This window comes from Psammomys obesus, unplaced genomic scaffold (genome assembly GCF_907164565.1).
Source record: "Psammomys obesus unplaced genomic scaffold, mPsaObe1.curated_primary_1811, whole genome shotgun sequence".
NCBI lineage: Eukaryota > Metazoa > Chordata > Mammalia > Rodentia > Muridae > Psammomys > Psammomys obesus.
The window spans coordinates 25,143,565-25,168,291 of NW_026592118.1; the positions used below are offsets into that span (position 1 = coordinate 25,143,565).

The window sequence follows — 24,727 nt, forward strand, 5'->3', positions numbered from 1 at the left end:
CACACACACACACACACACACACACACACACACACACACACACACACCTTAAAATAATACTAAAAGTAAATATTTTAAAAAACAAAGAGAAGACAGGTGGAGGATAAATTCAGATTCCTCATAAATTTTAGAGGTACTACTTACTGTCATGGCGTTTCCAATAGTATATTCTTTTGATATGACCAGAGTTGATCCATACCAGAAGGCCAGTGCATAGGATGCGTATATTAACAAGAAGGCAATGCCCATGGAAATGTTTGCCGAGATAGCCTTTTTAATCCCAATTTTTTTGGCATTTTCTAAATGTTTCTGATACCTACCAGAAAATGAAGAGGGGAATATTATAACAAGAATAACACTTTACAACCTGAGCTGCAATCACCCCCTATTCAGTGGGGGGAGGGGTGTTAAGGATGAAAGCCATGACGGTAACAAACTCTTGGGGAGCCCCAATATCCTAGGAGTTAACATTGGTCAGGCTTAGTACTCACTAGAACAGACCTAGGCCTGCTCCTGGCTGGTCCGGCTCACCTCCTTTGAATTCTACCACACCAGCTAGGATTCTCATGGCTGTCCCAGCATTGAAGCCTTACTCCTGAGATACGAAGCATCTGGCTGTTACCAGTCAAAATTAAGGTGGAAAGGAAAACAAAAAACAAAAAACAAAAAACAAAAAACAAAAAAACAAGCCACCCCAGATAGTTCTTCTTAACTCAGGAAACTCATGTTTTCCTCTCTCAGAAAAGAAAATCTTTCTCACATTGCTCTTCTGGGTAAGAGACAAAAAAATTTGCATGTTCTTATTTGTAAGCCATGGGCTTCCTTGCTTTGATCTTTTAAAAATCAAGCTGTCAAGCCAGGTATAAGGTTAGAAAGTGGTTCTTACAAGAGATATGGGTCTTTCTCCATTTTTGTTTGTTTTCATTTCATTGCCTGAGAAATGGAGGAAACAGCTCTGCTAACTAAAGCCTGTTTAGGAAGACAACCATGAGGCTGACAGATAATCATGAAGTATAGTTAGTACGCTGATGGGCACATGTTGGCAAACTTAATAATTCTTGTTCCTGTTATCCCTACCATACCATTCTTATATGTTGTTTATCCTATTACAACATCTTAATCTTGAATAATATCACAGTATTTGAATATTTTAAGTTCATAATGCTGGCTTCCATAAATAAATAAGTAATTTTACAAATCTCCAGAACCATTTTAACAAGTTAAATTTTTTTTTTACATAAAGTTAATTATACTCTCCCATGCTAGATTCAAACAGTGTAGAAATGTCAATGTCGGCTCCCTAAATTTATGGAAAAAATATCTAATGGGTTTACATGAGATTCTGGAGGGAAATATCATATAAATTAGGGTTTTACTCCCTAGCAACATCAGTACATCTTTAGTTCACCCAAATGAGGCATGAGAATTCATTAGTTGTTGTTTTTGTTTTTTAACGTATTCTGCCACACAGGAAGGCTTTTCTAACTGGCTTTAAGCACCCAGTTCTTTCCGGGACTTTCCTGCCCTGTGAGTGCTGCATTCACCGAGCTGAGCAGTGTCTGAGGAGGCAGCCAGCGTGCCACAGCCAGCACTGTAGTTACTGTTGGGTGGGAGAGCTTCCAGGTGAATGCAGCAGCAAGACCGACAGGTGCCCCAATGTGACACGATGCCCCAGTGAGAGCGGGCATGCTGTAATTACCTTCACTTGGGTAATGGAGCGGCATGATTACACTGACATCCTGAGGTCCAACTGAGGGTTAAGTGTGCTCTGTGTGGGCTATTGTGTACAGGAAGCAGCAGTGAGAAAGAAAAAAGGAAGAGGTTAGAGAACCAGAAACATGGTGGCTTTGAAGAGGGAAAAAGGAAGGACAGGAAAACAGAAAACGAAAGGGGAGGGATTGGAGAAGCTTTGCATTTAATACTGGAAACTTTGTAGAGAATTCCCAGAGGCTGTATGTCAAAGAATTGTGGACAATTAAAAGTCTCACACATAGAGAAGATACTTATATGGGGTCTTACTTCAATTACGTTGGGGGAAATTATTTGTAACGAGAACATTAATGATTTATACATGCTTATTTATAGCCCACACTCATTGAGATATACGTACATTGAGATATATGTACAGCCCTTTATCAATTCTACCTCAATGAAATTGCTTCTGTTTGTTTGTGGTGTTATATATACATACATATATATTTATATTATTTTCTTTTTTTAGCATTTTCCCATGTCCTCAAGCACATGGCCATGGAGACAGGCTTCTGTCATTGAGGCAGAAAGCCAGGCAGGAAGCTCTGTCCTGTTCTTATAGACACCCGCACAGCCACCAGAACCCCGGATTGTGACCAGGAGCTCCACATCTCAGGTTTTTCTCTCCTGTATTCCAGTTCATAGCCACTAAGGGAGTGGAAAAGTAAAGAGTATCTTGGCAACTGTATTTTTGTATAATTGTTAACCCTACACATGTCCTTTTATGCATTGAAAAACGTTTCTCTGAGAAGCAGATCCTTAGGTATGATCAGGCCTCTAATGGAGTTTGTAAAAACACACGAGGCTGAAAACCTAAAGTTCAAACCTGAAAAGCCAGAGCCTGCAGTGAGGTGCTTGTAGCACGTGGGCAAAGGGTTACTGTTAGGAACGAGAGAGTAGCAAACACATACCACAACAGAATGAACAAAGCCATTTAACGTGGGTTCTTTGAACCACCAGACAAAGAAACTTCCTGACCTTTCTAGCTCTCTGTTCTGGCCCCCGAAAGCTATCACAGTCCTGATGGCTCCCAGGGCCTCTTCAGCCACAGCACCTGCTTTTGCATAGGCAGCTAGTTCTTTGTCACTAAATGTTGAGAGTATCTGTGCAGAAGAGAAACAGTCATGACGTTTGCATCGGGAGAAAGGATAAAAGGCAGTCTGCACAACGCTTCAACATCCATTTTCCCATCCAAACCCTGTGCTCTACAGCGTTAAAGTCAGCTCTCACAGTGGACCTCCTATAAAGGCTAGATCTGAGCTACCCCAGTCATCAGGGAAAGGAAAACAGGACAAAAATCCTGTAAATAGTGCATTTGGGAATCATGCCAAGTTCCATATCTCTCAAAACTTTATCTGTTAGTTTGAATTTAGAGAAAACAAAACCTTATACCTTGGAAGGATTAATTTTACTTTTCCTTTATCATGTCATAATTTGTGTGTGTTTATAACATGCATACATAGCCATGTATGTAAATGCATGTATATAAAAATATTAATGGTAAAAATTGTTTCAATACTACATTTTATTCCATGCTGAGTATTCACCTTTCTTAAAGATAGTCTCTCACTGGCCTGGAGCTCACTACTTAGGTTAGACCAGTTCAACAACCATCGCCAAGGACCTGCCTATCTCTGCCTCCCCAGCACTGACCTTATCTACTTGTAACACCAAACCTGGGAATTTTTTAAAATTTGCATTCTGGGGATCTAAGTCCAATTTTCATTCTTGCAAGGTAAGTCCTTTATTGGCTGAGGTATCTCCCCAGCCCTATGTCACAATTTTTAATCATGATGAAAATGATACTTTCAAACTTATTCATGGTAATTTTACTAGAAAATAGGATGGTTAAACAAGATGGCATGGGAGAAAAGAAATCAAAAGAGATACAAGCAGTTAACTAAGGGAATCATCAACCTGAGATTGTGCAAAAATAGCCAGTAAAAATTCAACTCTGAAATATTGGTTCAAATAAATATGATTTTACATATGTATCATATACAATTTATATAAAAATTTGTAGAATGTGATATAATTCTTATAGTGAACAATACTCTTCCCCCTTTTAAAACTTTCATATTCATTCAATCATTTGGAGGACTATGGTTTAAAATTGTGTTTTCTTAAATAAAACTATAACCATACATGTGATTTCATATACATCAGAAGATTTACTCAAAGAGATAACCGTGAGATTAAGAACGGTGATTAAGGCAAGAGCTGTCGAATTTGGGGTCATATAAAACATTAATTTTTTGTACTAAACCTCTATGTGAATGAAATACCCCTGGACGTGGCTCCCACAGACACCGAGCACATATCTGAACAGGCAGTAGCATTCTGCGTATACACAGCAATTGTCTCTGTGGGTTAGCACACATGAGAATGTCAGGGTTTCACAGACCTTTGCCCAAACAGCTGTGGAGAGCCCCAGGATGGGGCTGATGGCCATGATCACGAGTGTGAGCTTCCATCCTCTGATGAACCCCACTATAAATCCTGCAAAAAACGTGGCTATTGCTTGAAAGAACATTCCAACCTTGTCACCAATTCCTTCACTGATTTTGGAGATGTCACTAAAAAAGATCACACCTAAGTGGTTACAGGTCAGTGGTCTTCAGTCAGAAAGGTGAAATAGACATTCAATAGACGCATAGACAAGAAAAACATGCCAAGCCTACTGTAAGCCTTTCAGAGTCTTAGCCTCTTGGATGTTTTCCCATGAAAATACTACACAGAGGAAACTCAGGATTAGTTCCTGCTTCTAAGAAGTTAATGCCACTGAAGCTGATACTATGAAATTAGTTAATGCTGTTACAGAAGCATTAACACTATGGACATGAATCAATTTGTTCAAGAGAAGGAATTAGGAAAGGTATTACAAAAAAATAAAAGTCCTATTCTTAATTGAACATATGCCTCTAGAGTTAAAATAAATATATATACTTCTCTTTCCCTCCCTACTTCCTTGTTTTCTTTTTGAGACAAGGTCTCGCTATGTAGCCGAGGCTTGTTTTGAATCTTTGACGGGTCTCTCTCAGCATCCTACAGCTCATCGCCCTGGAATGCTGGGGTTAGAGATGTGAGCTGCCACAGCCAGCACAGGAAGCTTCATAAAGCGCGGCGAGCACTGTGTTGATGCTAAAAAATGAAATTCGTACTTTTCCATTTAAGAGTGCTCCATTGGCAAAGGGTATACAGACATGTCAAAGTCCAAAAAGCCCACGTCTCAGAACCAACTCCTGGTTCCAAGCATCTCAAATAAGAGGTATTCAGCCTGTGTCCTTGCTAGCTGTGTTCTCACTACCAGTATGACTGAACTGTGACCATCAGAAGAAAGGAAGCCTCAGTATTACATCAGCTCACACTTGCCCGTGGCCGCCATTAATTTCAGAGTGAAAGCTAAAACCCTTGGTAAGGCATGAAGGCCCTAAACATCCAGACCTTCTCTCCTTCTCCCTACCCTCCCACCTCCCCCACCTCATCTGCTCATATGCCAGCATGCCAGTCAGGAAATGTTTATCATCCATCTCCCCCTACTGGAACAAAACCCCCCAGAGGCAGAGCTGCTTGCTTGTTTTGCTCATATTCAAGCCCCTAGGAAGATCCTTAGCATGTAATTAGCCCTTGGTATTTGTTAAATAAGTGAAGCATCAACGCTTACCAAAGCAAGTCTCTTTGCAATTAAGGCAACCATTTGCTCACCCGTTCAACCATCTTTATTTAGGGTCTAGCACCTGTCACGCCCGTAGGAAGCTCCATGAAAGATAAGTGGGCACAAAGCATGCACTTAGTCCTCAAATGGACTTACTAGATAATTAGGGAGAGAAAGAAAAAAAAAAAACTCTAACATAAATGAAAACTATGATGTGGCATAAACTCTAGAGTCTTCAAGAAATGACTATCAGATATACACTCAATTCATATCTAATGCCAAAAGTAGTAATTTAATATTGTCTCAAATCTTCCTTCCTTTGACTGTTCTCACACACTGCTTCCCTTCCTCATCAAAGTGTGACATTAACAATGTACTTACTCTGTCAGCCGTGTGTTGAGTTCAGTGGTGTCTTGGATGTCGAACCAGCCCATTTCTTGTCGGAGGATGGCATGAAAAAATTTTTGCCTGATTTTCTTTATTTGTCGGCCAGCTGCCAAAGTCCAGAATGAAACTTGGATATAGGCAGTGACAAGAACTCCACCACCTAGTCCCGAGTAGTAGTATGCATATCTGGAAAATAATTGGGAGGGCTCTCTCATCTATTTGTTTGGTTTTGAGGCAGGGTCACCTTGTGTAGCTCAGGATTGCCTTGAACTCATTCTGTAGCCCAGATTGATACAGGCCTCTGACCCTTCTGCCTGGGCTTCCCAAGGGCTAAGATATCAGGTACACGCCTCCATGCTAGCTAGACAGGCTCTTGGAAAAAAAATCAGAATTGGAAATTAACTCAATTTGCTAAATAGATCATAAACATGGAGGAGATTATCGCAAATACACATCAATGTTTCTCTCTTCTAAATGGCAGCATGAATGCCCTATAACAGAAAAGTCTTTACCTGAAATATGGAACAAAGAAAACACATAAAGTCCTGTGATTAACTACACGAAAATGGTGCCAGTGGTTCATTTTAAATTGATGACGGTTTGTCATCACAGTAGCCTGGCCTTGTATACTTTTTGTTTGTTCGCTTTGGTTCCTCTGTCTATCATTGGCTGCCCAGGACTCACTATGTACACCAGGCTGGCCTCAAACTCACAGTGATCTGACTGCCTCTGCCTCCCTTGGGCTTGTATACTTATTCTGAAAATGCCTCTACCACTGTCACATAGCAAACAGCAGTAAACATGCAACACATCTAAAATGGTTCTTTGTGTAAAATTATCCATATTTTTAATTAAAAAAAAATAACGAGATCATCCCATTTGACAGGCTTAAATTTTTAATAAATTTTATAAAAACTCAATAAATTCAAATTGGTTTGGAGCAAAAGTTTAAGTAATTGAGTAGAAAGTATCTTTTAAAATAATAAATTCCATTTCAATGATCCAAAATCTGTCTTTAATCTAATTTTGCAAACTATTTTCAATTAGCCTTTCAGATATGCTTTAGTGTGCAGAGAGCAACCACATTCAAAACGTTGTGCTACAGGCTTTTGAGGTTTCTGTCAGGAAGGCTGGAAGAATGTGGATGCCATCAATGACTGTACTGAAATCAAAGTGACAAAATGGGAATAAAGGTAGTAGAAAACTACCTTTATTTATTAATTTTATTTATTAATTTTCTCAAAAATGATAATTACATCAGTTATTTAAAAGAATCTCTATTGCTTTCTATGCAAGTGAAGGGTCAGAAGAAAAACAACTTTCCTAAAACTGGGGGCTAGGGCACAAATGATAAGAGTAGGTAGAGCTCAGGAAAGAAATGAGGTGTTTTATATATTCTCACAGCCCTGTGGTATGAGATCATTTTTAAATGGAATGTTAAAAGTAGTACATAATATATACACAATCATAAATTACCTCGTCATTTCTTCTTCCAGAATTCTTCCTGGATTTAGCATTGACAACGAAAAATTCACTAAATAATAATAAAAAAGCACATTTTTTAAAACAAGGACTATTAATAGGAATTGCTAGATTTAAAAAAAAATCTGTCAAGAATGTCACTCTGTGAATAATATATAGAAGATGCTGCAGTTCAACCCCTCAGAGAAAACTTTTTTTTTTCTTTTACACCCACGGGTTCTTTTCAGTTCACTGAAACACAGATCCAAGTGTTTAGGTCCAGATGGGGGAGGCCCATCTCTTGGTTCTACCCTATCCCCACACTCTTGGGTCTGTGGCAAGGCAGCTTCCTAAGGAAGAGTCAAACAGGTGATCAACGGTGGAGATGCAGAGGTGCCTCTCAATACACTGAAGGCAGAGGAGGCAATCAATCAATCAATCAATCAATAGGCCAGAATGGAAACTATGAGATTTGGTAGATACTGCTATCTTCTCAGTGATTCAAAAGACTTCTCTGCTATGTTCTTAGTGATTCAAAAGACTTGCTTTTGTAATTTTCCTTCTATGCTTTTTTTTTTTTCTTATATGCTTCCCAATGACAAAAGTAAGGGAGAGATCAGATTACTTCCATTGCAGAAGAAGAAAATTACAGACAGGGAGAAAAACGCAACTGAGTGTTGTGTCAAAAATAAGCCGTCGGAACTCTGCTAATTAGTCAAGCCCACAATGCATCTTTCTTAATAACGGCACTAAGTGTGCTGGATATGTGTGCTTCAGGCAGCATTAATTGAAAAGGACCATACTAATTAATGTGAGCTAGTGTGATTTAAAAAAAAAAAAACACATCAGCAAGGCTTTCTTGGTTGTCATGCTTGAATGACAATTACTAGTCTTCAAATATTCATTACATGCCAGGCTCTGTTCTGAACACTTTACATTCATTTAACTTCCGTGACAACATTACAAGGTAAGAATATTTCAAAAAGGGTTACTTTATGGACAAGGAAACCGAAGCAGAGAGAAATCAACACGTCTACAAACACAGCTAGCAGGTAGCAAATCTGTGGTACTGGGCAGTATGCCCTTTGTTCTCATATCACACTCTGCTGATTGATCCATGTGGTGGTGACTTATTTCCTCTTTAAAAAAAAAACACAAAGTGAAGGGGAAAAGTAAACACCATCTATTTACAGCATTTATGAAATAACGGTATAAAATAACCTTGAAGCATTGTGGAGCCAGTTAAGGGCAGGCACTTCCCATTCTCCTGGGTTCTAGGAGAGGAAACGTTCTTTCTTTACCCTTTTATCCTGTGCAAATGGGGTCATGTTTTTGCTGCTGTGTAGCTGTGTGCCCTTCTTATCTTTCTCCAAAGGAAGATAAAAGGTTCAAATTTATTTTAAACTTAAACCGTGTCAGGGTCAATTGCCAGGAGTGCAGTCCTGGCTACTGCATTTTCTCCCCCTACTGACGTGAAAGACCAGCTGTTGACTCTTTAAGGAATCCCTTTATTCTCTTCTCATCATGCCATTTCAGTTCTGAAATGAGTTCAGTTCCTTCCTGAGTTCTTAACATGGAGAATTGCACTATGTCTGGATAAGCTGTTTGGAAGCCATGATATTTGCAGGAATCACTAGGTATTCCCCCCTCCCCCGAATTTAGAAATTAAGTGAAACCTTACATTTTCATCTGTTCCGAACTCTACCTGACACCTTTAAAATCTCTCCACAAAGATAGCACAACTCAAGGTGACACCCCTTTCCCCGCTGGGAAATATGAGTCTTGAGCATCTCTGATCCTACCTGCACCTCCCAAGAGTCCCCAGGACAAGAAGACCAATAGAATTCTGGGTGAGAACTTCACCTCAGGGCTGGCAGAAGAGCCAATGTCCCTGGTGCCTGTACGCAGTAGGACAAAGGGGGCTCCCAGAAAAGTCAAAAGAGCCTGGACCCGGTGCTGTCAGATACCACTTAAAATGTGTGCCTTATAATCAGCCCTAGGTGATCACCTAGTCTGGGCTTCTAAAAGTTATTGAGAACTCTGAAAATAAAGTACTTTCTAGACCTTACCCAAGCCCAATTACACCAGCCTGTCTCGCTGATTTAGAATGACAAGTCTTTTAAAAGTATCCCAGGTGATTCACCCGATCCCTTCCATAACATAGAAATGAGAAACACTTGATGGGGCTTTTTCTTTTTAGAGCGATCTCATAAAATCTGCCTCTGCTAGAAATGGTGAAACAAAATGAGACTGGTTGTGTCATTTCCAAGTTTTTTGAGTACTGTCCCCACTGATCACTGATCATTCAGCGTTTTCTAGATGCCTTCCATAAGTAACCTATTGATCCCATCAGTCAATCCATGATCGTCTTGCAAACATTATTTTAAAACAGTAAAGACTAGGGTGGCTGAGCAATTCCACCAAGGTCACTCAGCAGTTGAGAGCAGGATATGAACAATAAACAGGGATACTGAGGGATACAGGGAGCGCCTTGATCATCACATTAGACTCTCGAAGTAAACTGGCACTCGCTTTTCTAGAGTCTGCCTAGGAATTTCTTTATCACATGGAATTGTCCAGCATCTAAACAGATGGTGTTTGTTCAGGCAGTTTGTGCATTATGGACAGTTAATGTAATTCAGGGCCCAGACATGTTTTTGTCTTCTCTACCACAAAGCAACTCACGAGCATGCAACCTCCCCACAGGGTTTTCTAGGTTGTTATAGCCACACAGAAGTGTCCTACACAATAACAAACTCTTTGATACTCCGCAGATGAACTGTTTTCTGTGACTCTCTTCTTAAGGTTTTGGATGTAAAAAATGTTTATTCATAGCCTGCGCACAACCAAATCATTGTGAGAGAACAATCTTGTCATGAAGTAGCTTCACACTGCTGACAAGGACGGGCTCTCTTCACAGTAAGCCATTGTCAGAGCCTTTCGTAATTTAAATCTTTTTCCCTCTAACACTCCATCTCACTTGGCTTCCATTAAGTCTAGTTGCCCAAAATCCAACCACTAGTAAATAACATATTTTTTAAGAAATCTCTGTGCGATGAGCTGAGACTTCAGCTAAGTACCCAACCCCGATGGTTTTTAGCTCAATTCTGTGTCGCTAAGCATAGCGATACAGCACTCTAAAACTGAAGTGAGTTCATTGATGACTTCATTTTTCTCCAAAGAGAATGTAGCAGAATATTAGTTTCACAGTATTAAGTGTAAGAAAGTAATTACTAGAAAGGAATTAGAAATTACTTATTAGAAATGAATCACTAAAGGGACTTCCCATTACAAATCCTTTGTGACAGACAAGATAGCCTGGGACCTTGTGGTTTCAGAGTCAAGAGTCAAAATGTCAGCATTTATAATTGAGGATACTGTGAGAGAGTTATTAACTCTCTTGAGTCCACCACCCCAGTAAGAGGGACCTTGAGCTTGGCCCTTAGCACAAAGTAGCTTTCTGCCACATTCAACTTCCAAGCCACTGAACTGCGTCATTGTCACAAGTAAAAAACAAGCAAATACCTCCAAAGAAATAAGTAGTTTCATTATTCTGGAAAAAACAAAAACAATGCTGTGATGCTTGGTCCAGAAGCAAATTCATTCATGAGAAAGAAATTGCACTGCTTTAAGCTGATTTTTTTTTAATGTAACTGTAATAAAAATACACACAGGATGAAATGTACTATCTTGACAATTTTAAGCATACGGTTTAATAGTGTTAAATATTTTCATATTTTTGTCTAATCAACCTTCAGAACTGTTTTTACCTTGCAAAATTACCCTATGCCCATTAAACAGTAGCTCTCTGTGACTCTCTCCCACAGTCCCTAATACTATTCAACTTCCTATTTCTATGAATTTAACTACTCTAGATAATCTGTATAAGTGGATAATTCATACAGTATCCACTAGTTTAACTTAGCATAATGTTCTCAAAGTACATCCATTGCTGTATCATGCATCAAAATTTGCCCCTTTTAAAGGCTGAATAATATTCCATTGTATGTACTCACCACATTAATATAAATTTATAAACCCTAAGTAGAAGTTAAGTTTTGGTTGGTATGTTGCATTATGGGTACCACGCGTGCGTGTATGTGTGTGAGTAACTAATGTACAATGGATATGAAATTGTAACAGATCAAGACCCTCTATGAAATAAAAGGAAAACAAATAAAAATTTTCTATCTCTTACACTTCCTTAAATACTTTAAATTTTTAATTCTTTTGTTTATGTATGTATCTTTTGTTTGTCTGTTTTGTTTGCTCCATATTCCTGGCTGTTCTGAAACCCATTATGTAGACCAGGCTGGCCCTCAAACTCGCTGAGATCCACCTGCCTCTGCCTCCTGAGCACTGGGGCCAAAGGCGTGCGACACCATATCAGGCTCTACTTTTTTCTTTTTAAAAGAAAGGTTTATTTTTATTTTAGGTGTTTTGTCTGCATGTGTATGTCTATACATCACAAGCGTGAAGTGTCCCTGGAGCCCTCTGGTAAGCTGCCATGTGTGTGTGCTGGGGTCTGAGCCCAGGTCCTACTGAACAATAGCCAAAATGCTCTTCACTGAGGAGCCATCTCTCCAGCCTCTACTGAGACCTTGTCTTATTTCAACTTATCCAGCTGTTATTAAAACCATCTTGTCCTATTTCAACTTATCTTTACAGTATTTGTGTTAAGGTTTTTGGTCACTGGTCAAGCATCAAAAATCCATATCCATCTGAAACAGTTTTTCTCATCGAGAAAGCACCATTCTTTATGCTGGAGGCTCTATACACGGTCATGATTTTAGCTGTGATGGTAGAAAGGCCTGGGTTGTAAGTCTGTTTTAACTCAAGTAGCATACTATGGACATTTTTGCTGGGGTTATGAAAGGCATTATATTTATCAGCGTTATGTAAACATATCTGCTGTATTAATCAAATAATCGCATTTTCTTTAAACAGTTGCAATTAGGTATGTAGTTCTCAGTCAGTGAACTATGAAAATGCACATAGAATGATATCTAAATGATGGAGTTTAGCTATTCTACTCAGGTACATTTACAACGAAACTCTTCTTCCTTTATTATATTTGTATTCCATCATCTATGTACCAATAAAGCTTTACTTTGTTTTTTCCAACCTAGACCCTTATTGTCTCTTGGAAGAAGAAAGCCTCTGGGTTAGGAATAAACCATGGGAATATTTGTAGATTAAAATGTAACTAATATGAAAATAAGTGTGTCCATCTGCTCCTTATCACAATGGTGTGGCTGGGACCTTTTTTAGGTTACATGGACCCATGTGACTCCATTCCTTTAGATCCATACTGAGGTCATTGCTATTTAGTAAAGTGTCACATTAAGTTCTAGGTAGTCTGGTTTGCCCAAAACATCAAGTGAAGAAAATGGATATTTTTCAAATGAGAGTGAGCAAGAGAGGAAAAGGTATAACTCAGAAAGAAGCCTACAAAAGTTACTGCATCTAAGAAGTGCTGCCATGCTACAGGATGTGTCTGGGACACTCTCTGTCATCACTAGAGGACAGGCACTGCATGGCGATGCTATAGTCTCGCTTTATTTAGGTGCCAAGTTTCCTGCATTCCCTTACTGTTTCAAAAGTCAAACACCACATGTGTACTTTCGGAGATTTAAATGAGCACTTAAGACATTTTATAAATATTTCACAACTCCCTTTGTGGTATTTAGGGAACCTAGATATCTAAATCAATAAATAAACAGATGACGTAGATTAAAACCAGTTTCTAATACCTTTTACCCAGTTAGATAAAGGCAGTGTGTTTAAAAAAAAAAAAAAAAAAAAGGAAGAAAGAAAGAAAAAAAAACAGTTACCTGGCAAGGAAAAGTTCCCAGCATTATTTACAAACTTATCTGTCATTTCTCCAAACACTATCATCATAAGAGGAAGACCCGATCCGTGAGCTATGGCCATGGTGGTGCCCAGAAACATAAACAATTTATCCTGCCAGTCAGAGTATCTGAACTGAAAAAAAAGGAAATAAAACGAGATTACATTTAATAATTTATGCTTGGAGAATTTCTATTTCAAGTTAGTTCTACTATCACAGTTGCAAATGTGCTTTTTTTAGAGATTATATAAATTTCAATCCAGATAATTATCAGATTAATTTCATGATTTTATGTGTACATAAAAAAAAATTAACCTAATTCTACTTAATTTGTACTTAACTTGGGTGGATTTTTACAATATGATTAAGGTAATAAATATTTACCTTTATTTAGAAATATGGTTTAATGTCCCAGAAGTTGTGTGTGGTGAATTAAAGTGAGCTGGGGACAGACATTAAGTTCACATACAGAAACATATCCTTCAGAGCATGAAGAGAATGCTGTTCCAGTAGAATTAAAAACAGTAACAAATAGACCCTCAAAGTTTGAGGCCAGATCCCTTTGAAAGGGTGAAACCAGCCTTTAAAAGCAGTTCAGTAATGAAGAGCTCATTAACAAAAAAAAAAAAAAAAAAGAAAGAAAGAAAGAGAGAAAAGAAAAAGGAAAAAAAGAAAAGAAAAATGTTATGGATTATCTGTCTGGGCTTTAGGAAGTCTTGCCCATAAAACATCTTGAAAGATAAGAGTGAATCAACTGAAAAAAAAAAAAAATCAGGGAATGTGGAGGAAGTCGGGATTTTAGGCTCGAAGTGAAAGATGGCTTAGAAACACACAGAGCGCAGCAGGCTTCTGGAAGATCACATTACAGTTGAGGAGAAACTATCAAAACTTTTGGATTTAGTGCTACCTATACTCAAGCAGGGTAGGGACCAATTATCACACCAAAGTATACAACTTCTAATTACTAATCAAATACCACATCATAAGACTCACTGTCCTTTTTAGTCTTCTCCGATTTACACCTTTTGCTCAATATTTTTGATTGAGTCCTCTATGGATTTCTCTTTGTTCTTTCTCCTCTGTCTTCTAAATGTTATTACATTTTTATTTTCAGCTTCCTCTCCGTCTCTCAAATTTCCCCTCATTTTTTAAACCTTATGCTCTCTTCATCTTTGAAGGTCGAGGCTTGCTCACACTGGTTAATACTCAGTGAGGATGAGGTAGGTAGGGAACACACAGTGGGGACTCGGAATGACTGCAAACTGTTCTCAAAGAGCTTCAGAGATCATCTGGGGCCAAGGGCAACAGGGGTAGATTCCACTATCAAACACACAGGGCAGAGCAAAAGGACTAAAGAAAATGAAGGGTCAGAACCTGGAAGCGCTCAGACTAAAACAAAGACAGCTACAAGCACCAGGAGCAAATGTAAAAGGGATCCCAACTGCTACAGAAGAACCCGAGTCTTCAGGGTGTCTGTTGCCAGTGGCTCCTAAGCAAAGGGAGTTAGAACATTTGTATTTTCAACCTCCTATCAGGACACACGGTGGGATTTTCCTGTGGTGTTCCTTTTTTTTTTTTTTTTTTCTTTAGTGGACATTATATGACACTGAAGAAGGTTTTAATGCTTATGTTAGTTAAATTAAAGTTTCTAAGGCCAACTTGAAAATTAGCTGACTTTCATAAGTAAATCTAGATTTGTTTTCAATGAGCTTTTTCAATAAAACAAGATATTCCGAATCCTATTATACCAGTTTTGTCCTGAAGTCTTTCCACACAAAAACATCTACTCAGATGGACAGTGATCAAATTTAAATTAAATTTTAACTGAAATTATTAAATGCAAATAAAAATACCCATTATTCTACTTTGTAGTATATGTTTGTCTGTTTTCTGTAGGAAACAGTTTCTAAACGGGCATTAAAGTTACATATTATTTCACAATATATTATCTGCAGCACTAAATAAAATTCTCTTTCTAGGCTGGTGAGATGGCTCGGTAGGGAACAGCATTTGTTCCTCAAGACTGACAACCTGAGTTTGATTCCTAGAACCAACAGCTTTGAAAGAAGAGAACAGATCTCCCCAAAACTGTCACTCGACACACACACATGTCCTTCGGCTCTATACACCTGCGCTCACACACAGCAGACACACGCCATGTTGACCTCTTGGGCCATTGTCTGTGACAAATCAATATAGCATAAGTGCAAACACGATAGAAACTGAATAAAAAGTTACTCTCACTGAAACGTTTAAAACAAAAACAAATAGTAGGAGAAAAAGAGTGTGAGCAAGCCTTGGATTGACATGAGGAATGTGTAGTCATGTACAGATGTTTTGATGCCTTTTTTGTCCGTTTGCTTTCTAACTTGGTGGCTTCGATTGGCATGCAATTATTATTATCATTATTATTTTTACTGTCAAAGGCTGTCCATTTGAAACACATCACATTCACCCAAAGCAGGCAAACACTTTCTTGGCCTGCCTCTCAGAGACACATTACAAATGAAAACAGATTTGATTTATTCCAAAAACAGGTTGGCTTGCTTTGTACCCTCAGAAAACACTGGAAATGGTCTGAAATGGAATCAGAATCTGTAATCATTATGCTAATTTAACTGATTTTCTAGTAAGATAATTGCACTTGTAGATTTCTTGTTTTAAGTGTTTGTTTGTTTGTTTGTTTTTTCTGGGATGGGTACAGACAGGGTTTTATGAAGCAAGACTTTTTCCTGAAGTCAGTGGATTTCCATGGTATTTCTAACATGCTTCATTTTTGTTTTATTTCCCTATGTAGCCAGCTTACCCTCCCACCCATCTTCATCAATGTTGTGATTTGAGGCCACTGTTTACAATTAGCCAGACTATGGCTACAGCAGGGATAACCCAGTGATACCTAAGTAAGACATACTTAAAGCGCTTGCTCACAGGCTCTTGACTCAAGTCCCCAGATTTGAATGAAAGGCAAGATCATTCCCATTTAGTGTTTCATAGCTTACCAGTGTCAACGGTCCAATTAAGTTCACTTTCTTCTTTTTTTCCCTGCCTTGGTTACTGTAAAATATAATTGCTCAAGTTTAAAACTGTTATGAACAATCAATTGAATATAGATCTTAGTAGCTATGGTTTTGAATCATAACATTTTTAAATATGAGAACACTACCCTTGTCAAAATTATCTGGCTTCATAAACACTGCAAGGCAGCCTTCAAGTACAAAGGTAACTGTCCAAGGTACCAGAAGGACGTATGGATACATGAGAAATCGTCACCAGCCATACAGAGCTAACCACCAAGAGAAGATGCGTATATTAATAATGTTTATCAAATCACTTAAATTATTCTTTCTCTAAGAAAAGTACAAGTTGACCTATAGGGAGATTTCTCCTTTGAATGATGTGGGGAACAGTTTCAGGAAATACTTTTTTTTTTTTTTTTGCAGTCAAGATACATCTAAGATTCAATCATTTTCCCCCATTTTTCTTGCTACGTGGCCATGAGAATAGCCTCCTCTGTAACCTCCCTCACTCCACTTCCATTTATATTTGTTTTAGTGTTTTGGCAACCTGTGGCCAATATAATTGTTTAGAAACTCAAGCTGCTTCCCTACTCAGGCAATAAGCATGGCTCCTCTTTTCTTCAGAGTGAAATCAAAACCTTTATATTGGCTGCTGAGTCGGCAAGCCCTGCGAGTACCTTCATAGAACACATCTCCTAGCCTTGCTTACCCTAAACAGACTGGTCCACCTGGCTTCCCTGTTGTTCTGTGACGACAACAAATATAGTTCCAATCTCAGGGTCTTCTTGCTTTAAGTTATTACTGCCAGGAAGACGATTCCCCAAATACCCATGGCTCTCTCAGCTCATTTCCTTCTAGTATTTTCTCAGTAATTGGCTTCAAAATAAGACCCACCTGTCCACACTACCTACAACTGATAAATATTTCTGCTGGGTTCTCCCAATTTGCTCAATCTTCATTAAATTTTCTTCACACTTGGTACCTTTCAACAGATGGACATTTGCCACTAAATATGTATAAAAGAATGTGCCACAGGCACATATGTGCCATGTTTGGAAGACACATATCCCCCCCTCAATTTGCTCTACAAAACAGAAGTGGGCATTGCTTTCCTTGAATGTATAGTCCTTGGTATGATTATATAAATATTAGCCTCATATTTCATGTCTTAATCTTACCATATCAAGTTAGTCTTAACTTTCTGTATCTCTGTTTTAAGCTGTTTCCTTCTTTCCAACCACGGGCTGTAAGCTTCCCCTGAGATCCTTCCTGCTACACCTTTTGCAGGGACTGCTCCTTCTGACACTAGTCTGTATGCTTAGCCAGTATACACATAAATAGCCTTCTTCCTCAAAATGCCATCTATTAATAGATTTGCAGTCATGCCCAGTCTAAATTGCCAGATGACAAAACCACATTTTTCTATTAGAAGTAACACCATCCATAAGGTTTTTTTTTTTTCTTTGTAATTCTATATGGCCAAACCTAAAATTTCTGTGAATAAAATACCACGATTCTGAGAACGAACAGGGCGAGGTCACTGTGCTAACAAATTAACACAAGTAACGCTTCAATTTAAGCACCAGATAGGCATATTTTCAGTTGGCTAATCAGGCCCCCTTGCAGCTTGAAGAGCAACTACAGAACCTGATAAATTTGTTGCTCTAGATGACAACTCCATGACACACATCAGTTAGTTCTGGGTGCCCTAGCATGAACTCGGAGACTGTAATAGCCTCATGAACTATTTGAAGCTGAGGATGAAACTGATTCAGTGTCCCCACAACGAAAGAGGAAACACACACACACTTGACCGGGCCCTTCTGCCTGACAAAAGCTTGTATGTGTGCTTCACTGGGCCTGGAGGAGACCCAAGCCGGAGTCAGGGGAGGAAGAACGATTCCCTGGCAGAGGAAGCACCGCGGTCTCCCCACTTGCACTTGAACAAAAACTGATTTGGAAACAGAAGTTAGGGAAGAATGAGGTTGCTCTCCATGTCACCCCCCCCCCAGGGGGGAGAAGTGGGGGGGTCTACAGTTGGGAGGAGGGGAAGGACTGGAACAGAGAAATGAGGGGAGAAGGGGAAGTCTTGCTTCACTCCCCTAGTTCAAAAGCACAGCCATCAACAGCAGACTTCTGAAGTTCTAGCCAAACGATGTATAAAGACAGTTATCTGCAAACGCTTACTTTATGAAAATACAACCAACGTTACACAACGCCCAGCATTCATCAAATCACCCATGCCCCTGGCAGGGAAACACTTTGGAAGACAGCCTCTTCTCTCCGAACCCGTTCCAAAAGAAGCCCGGGAGACATTCCTCAAGGCTACTTAAGACCTTAAAACTTTCCCAAAGGCCCTAGGGACCAGCCGATTTTCTCAGCTTCTTTCCAGGACTCAGGTGTAACGGAAAACCCAGCGGTTCTGTGGCCCTGTATACCTGATGCTGAGGCTGCCTAGTTCAAAGTCTCCATCCACCGTCCCGGGGCGCCGCGCTGTTCCGTTCCTTGCTGCCTCAAGATCCATCTCAGCCTGGGGAGAAACCACAGCCTCAGCTCCAAGTGCACACGGCCCAGCTCCCGGGAGAGAGGGGCCTCCAGGCTTCGGGAGACTCCGGCCGGCAGGCGCAGAGCCGGGCGCACGAGTGGGTCCCCCGGCAGCTGCCCTCCCACCGCCCCGGGTCTCCCGCCTGGTCCTCCGCTCACCTGGACTTCGCGCGCGTGTCTGCCGCAGCCGGTGGCGTGCAGACCTGGACTTTGCCCGCCGCGGCTCGTCCCCGCCTCCCACCCACACGCGTCCGGCCCCGGCGACGCCTCCCGCTGCGGCGGGGGGCGAGGGCCCGGGCCCGCAGGAGAGCTCCCGCAAGCCCGCCGGCACTGCAGGCCCCGGAGCCGCCGGCGCGTCGCCCTCGCCGCCGGGGGCGCGCGTCTCCGCCGCCGCCCACCCGGGCGAGCTGCCAGGCGCCCGCAGCGCAGCACCAGCTGCGGCCGATAAGCCCTCCCGGTGCCTCTCCTGGCGGGCCGCGGGGCCCCTAAGGGACTGTCACGCCTCCGGCCACGCCGAGTTTTCTTTGGGGACCCGCTGGGGAGGCAGTTTCCACAGGTTCAGCCATCGGGCGTCCGGAGAGCTCAGTAGGAGTAGCAAGGTCTCTCTCCACTTGTCCATCCTCAGCTATAGTCTATGGCACCGTACCCAACGAACATCCTGGAAGCCCAGGATTTAGCAGGTCCGGCCCAGCGTCTTCACCATATGCTCTTTGGAGAAGACGAACACACTCCGCGGGGCGCGTTTACAGACGCGGAACTTGAAGGCTGAAAGGGATTTAAGTGATTCCCGGATTAAAAGCACGTACTTTTTAGTCTTTGTTTTCACACCTGAAGACATGGGTGCTCAGAGTGGGTTAAGTTGTGGTCCCCTCCTTGCACCCGCACCCCCTTCCGCCCCGACACTGCATCTTTAAGACTGGCACCTGGGCAAGGCCTGTTGACTGGGGCTGCCCTGGTTCCCAGGCTTCCCTCTCTGCCAAACGGTCTCTACTCCTAGTGTCTACGTGGAGATGGCTCCCTTGTCAGTTCTCACTGATTTCTCCACTCTACCCAAAACGAAGGGGTTAAAACAGATAATAATAACAACAACAGCAAGTGAGCTTCATGTTCAATGGCGTCACAGCTTAGTGCGTGGCCGTGGACACAGCTCATTTCCCCCACTGGGTTACTCTGAAAGTACCTAGCGTTGTTTCAAAAACATAGCACCTGTTCCGTAAGTGAGTTGCCTTTCTCAGCAGCTGCATTAGCTGCTGAGCCCTGTTCCCTCGGTGCGGCTTTAGCACAATAGCTGTCTCGCTGCTTCCCGGACAACCTTAAAGGGTGCCGCAGCGCAGAAGAGGAGTTGTCACACAGACCCTGAAGGAATCTCCACTCTGCCGTTTACTGGCTGTCTGGCTTTGGGTGGGTAACTGAAGTCTCAATTAGGTCTCCACGTCCATTAGAATATGGTGTTAATAGAAAAGAAAAATTAATTGGAGAAATTGTGTGTAGACTGTCCCCTACAGTTAAAAAATGACAACTACTGTTACGGTTAAAAGATTAGAAGGCATAGACAAGCAGAAGAGGAGCCTGCAATACACACACGTGAGCGTGCTGGGCAGCTCCGTCTGGCTCTTCACATGTGCGGGGTTGATTGTAACTCTGAACAAGTCGTGGGCGTAGTTAGCACATTGGGGTTCAATTCCCAGTCTACCCCAACCACAGAATTTTTCTGGATGGAGCAGAAGGCCTTCCCTTCACCGGCCTACCAGGTACTTAGATTATTATCGAACGATATCCTGAGGCTAAAGCAATGAGAATCGCTAAGTCTGAGAGGGCGTTAACTGGGGGACGTTACAAAGCTCAGTGGCGTCTAAGGGATGATGCATACTTGTCGGCCTCTAATATAAAAAAGTCTCAGGCGGTACAAACAAAATGCTTGAAGGAGTAAGAGGAATCTGAATTAGAACAAACCCTGGGAGTAAGAGACGTGCTGGGTTTTTGTCTGTCTGTCTGAGTCAGCACACAAGGTTGTCCTTGCAAGAGGTGCCTTGCTCTCTGCCTGAGCTCAGAAGCTAAAGGTGGCTGTGCAGTGTCTGCAGGAAAGGAGAAGCCGCACCTCCACGGCCAGGCCGATGGATTTGCCCCAAGTAAAAACTTGCACCATCTAAAATCCCAGGAGCCCTATTGTAGAAAAAAAAATAATTATTTTGTATAGATTTATTTAAATGTAAAGGGGGATTTGAGAAACATCTCAGACAGATTCGTAGGACATTTGGCACAAAAACCTAGACAAGAATAACATTTCTGCATGCTTACACAAACTAACGTCACAGCTGCATGGGTCTAACATTTAAGATGAAGAGAGAGGTCAGCACATTGCTGGTGAGAATGTGAAGTAGTGTAGCCACTTTGGAAATGGGTCTAGAGGTGTCTTCGGTGACTAGAAATAGAACTTCCGTATGAGCCAGCTACACCACTCCTGAGAATGTACACAGCAGACTTATATCCTAGCACAGAGACACCTGCACAGCCATGGGCTTCTTCTGCATTTGTTTGATAACAAGATACACCTCTGCCTTGTAAGTACCTCCAGTTACTCATTGTCAGTTAGAACCTGAATATTTACTATATTTAAATCATGGTGACAAACTGTTTCTCTCACGCACAGACACACACACACACACACATGAATGCTGTGTGTACGTAGGCACATATGCATGCATTTGGAGGCCAAAAGTCCCCCCAGCGGCTTTTTCTCAGGAGTCATCTACCTGGGTTTTCAGAGGAGACCAGAGGCTCGCCTGTGAGTCTAGACTGACTGGCCAGCAAGCTCCATGAATCTGCCTTTCTCCACCTCCCAAGAACTGGGTTACTCTTGGTTGAACTAAATTCCCTGTACTTGCACAGAAAGCCCTTTACTGACTGAGCGCTCTCTCCTGCCCTCTAAGTTTCTTTTTACAGCAAGATGCTCAGGCGCCTGTACACTGATGTTGAAGATTGCTGTTGATGTCTTTCTTATAATCTGCTGTCTTGTTAAAAAGATCATTCTTGTTTTACATCATGCACCCCAGGCCCACTCACCGAGCTGTCCCCTCATATCCACCCTCTGGCCTTGTACTCACCCTCCAAAATAAAACACCCTCACACACACACAAACAAAAAGAAATGAAACAAAACAAAGCACAGAAAACATCTCATCGCGGAAGCTGTTGTGTGTCACAGCAAGTCCCACAGTGTACCCTTCTGTCCACACATCTTCACTTGTGAATGAATGTTCGTTACAATGAGTTCTTGGTCTGATCTAAGGCCTCTGGCTTCTGTGACACCATCAATATTGTATCCTCACTGGGACTCCTCCCAGTTATTCTCTTGTTGCCCTGTGTCATGGAGATCCTGCAGCTTTGGATCAGCAGGACTGGCCCTTCCGTGCTGCCCAACAGTTCACAGATGGCATAGATTCTGAAGTGGGCCAACTCAAAGCCCTGGATCTGGGCCTGAATGGTAGCTGAGCTGGTCAGCCCACCAGCTCTCCTCTGTGCCCACCACTGGGACGAGCTCTCCAGCACTGCTCATGCTAGGTTACCCAGTGCCACCAGCAGCAGGACGCAGGTTCAGCTCTCCCACTTTCATGCCCTTGGGGCTGGCTCACCAACACCCATTTCTCCAGAGCCAGTTCAGCTCTGCTGCCCAGCCAGGCATGCGGCCCACTTCCTCAAGGTCGGGGGGGGGGGGGGGGCAGCTCCTTTGTTCTCACACCTAGCTCACCTGTGCCTTTGCCATCATGGACAACACTCCTGGGTTGCCCAGGTGAGGTACAGGCTCTCCTGCAGTGAGGAGCAGGGCCAGCGCTATGGCTTTCATAACCCTAGGGCCAGCTCTTCCAACTGCACAGGTGGCAAGAGGGGAGGGGCAAGGAGAGAGGGAATCCTCCCCATCCTCCCCTCCCCCCAGCTCACCCATACCACCTCATGTCAGATGAGTGGCGGGGGCCAGCACTCCCTTGCTTGCAGTTTTGGGCAGGCTCATCCATGTCCGAACCACCAGGGCCGGCTCCACTGTGCTATGGGAGCAACGAGCAGGACCAAAGCACACTGCCCCCTCTCCCAAGTGCTGCTGCTGCTGCTGCTGAGAGTTGGGGCCAGTTCTCCAGAGCACCCCTGCCGCTGCATAGCCGCGGACCCAGACATGGCCCTCAGCAGCAGCTTGGGCCCTCGCTGAAGGCAGGCCATGTGGCCGGTGGGCCTCCGGGTGACTTCCTCTGTCCATGCTACATGGACAGAGGAGCGGGCCTCTAGGTGTCTCCTGTGCAGCACGGTGGGTGGGTCTATGGATATCTTCCCCCTCCAGTGCTCTGTGGCGTGGGGGCAGGCATGGCTCAACAGAATGCAGCTGCAGGCAGATCTGTGGGTGTCCTTTCCCACTCGCGCCACATGGCATGGCTGTCGGCAGGTGCCTAGATGCCTCCTATAGCCTCCACTGCCATCAGTCAGCTCAGCCCTGGGACACTATGTCACTGACCCCAGCACAGTAGCCAGAGGTCCCCGCCAGAGGCAACTCAGAATAATCTGCTGTCTTACTGTTTCTATTTGTCCTGTGGGAATTTTCTGTTTCTATCTTAATTTTTAATCTCCTTCTGGTAAACAGTTTTTATTAATGGTTTTATTTCTACTCTTTTATTTAGTAGTTTGCTGCCTTTATCAGGAATATAACTTTGATTAATCATCGTGCTTTCTTCTTACAGGATACTGACTGGAGTCTAGAACTCCTAGGCTCATTTACTCCACCCCCAACTTTGACACTAAGTTATGCCTTGTACTTTAATCTTGTCTATGTGTTTGGGGCTTTTGGGATGTCATCACACCCTGATGATACTATTGGTTTTGTATGTTTGTGTATCGTTGTCTTTCTTTTGATTTCTTCATACCTCAGCACTACTGTCTTGGATCATTTCCCTCAGTTTAATGCATCCACACACTCGATCTACTTTAGCTGTCTTGGATAGTTTTCTTTTCACTTTTAATTTGAAGAGTTCTAGGTTATTTGGGAGCCTTGGTTTACTAGAAATGAAAAATCATCATCCACCTACAGCAATCAAGACAATGTGCTCTGGAGGGAGACAAACAATTAAGGGAAAACAAAACAGACTTTATAACTGAAGGGGATAGACTCTGATTCAGGCGGCATTCTTAGCCACTCTTCTGTTGTTGTTGTATTTTGGGTTTGGTTTGGTTTTGGTTGTTCAAGACAGGGTTTCTCTGCGTAGCCCTGGCTGTCCTGGAACTCACTCTGTAGATCAGGCTGGCCTTGAACTCATGGATCCATCTGTACCTGCCTCCCGAATGCTGGAGTTACAGGCCTGGGCAAGCACACCTGGCCCATTAGCTACTCTTTTGTTAACTACAGCCTGGAAGCAAAGAAGAGGATGAGAGAAATCTGTCAGACAGTCTTTAATGCAGCCTCCAGCCCACTGACCTTTACACCATCATGATTCCTCAGGGCCCCTTCTCCTTCATAATTGAAGCTGCAGGCAGCCACAACCCCCGTGTTCTCTCTGCTTATATTAGTTAAGTCACAGCCCCGGAAAGTTCCAGGTCACTACAACCCTGTACCATGCAGCACCCTACGTCTATGAAAAGCACAAACCACTTGACTGATCTCACCAAGGCTCTCATTGGTTTCTATACTTTATTCTTAACGCACTTAAACTTTCCACTTATTGTCAGCCCCGTGGCATAGACTCACAATGATAAAATCTGTTTTTGGTATCATTCACCGATGCATCCCAACAACCCCAAATGTGTCCTTAGTTCATTCACTCCACCATGTTCCTAGGAAGTTATTTCCTGCCATCTGTTTGCTCAGGCCTCTGTCCTTCTTACCCTGCCTTTGCGTTCTACCGTCGCCTAGTGCTTCTTATTGCCCCGACTAAACAAAAGTGGGCATAAGGACATCTGCCGTCTTGTCACGTCTGTTCGTGTTCCGTGCCTTCCCAGGGGAGGAGCTTTCTTCAAACGAGCTGAGCACGCCATAGTGTGCAGCCTGCCTTCCTCTGCATTTCTACACCCCAGAGTCCATCCT

At 42.3% G+C, this 24,727-nt stretch overlaps 1 protein-coding gene across 5 annotated transcripts in view; it reads right to left on the bottom strand.

The window, feature by feature from the left end:
* Abcb4 (ATP binding cassette subfamily B member 4) overlaps positions 1–18,975 on the bottom strand; it is a 56,408-nt gene extending 37,433 nt beyond the window's left edge. Inside the window, exons 1-9 of one of the 5 annotated variants that reach the window (XM_055612746.1) lie at positions 18,827–18,973; positions 18,562–18,653; positions 16,106–16,160; positions 13,090–13,240; positions 7,271–7,328; positions 5,789–5,980; positions 4,157–4,328; positions 2,731–2,855; positions 145–316 (exon numbers count right to left, since the gene is read on the bottom strand). In XM_055612746.1, coding sequence (XP_055468721.1) covers positions 145–316; positions 2,731–2,855; positions 4,157–4,328; positions 5,789–5,980; positions 7,271–7,328; positions 13,090–13,240; positions 16,106–16,160; positions 18,562–18,647 — 1,011 coding nt within the window. In that variant the 5' untranslated portion in view covers positions 18,648–18,653; positions 18,827–18,973. Of the gene's footprint in view, positions 1–144; positions 317–2,730; positions 2,856–4,156; positions 4,329–5,416; positions 5,554–5,788; positions 5,981–7,270; positions 7,329–13,089; positions 13,241–16,105; positions 16,161–18,561; positions 18,654–18,826 lie in introns of those variants that run through there. The other 4 variants (XM_055612750.1, XM_055612747.1, XM_055612749.1 and 1 more) reach the window with 4 other exon arrangements.
* Between the last annotated feature and the right edge of the window lie 5,752 nt (positions 18,976–24,727).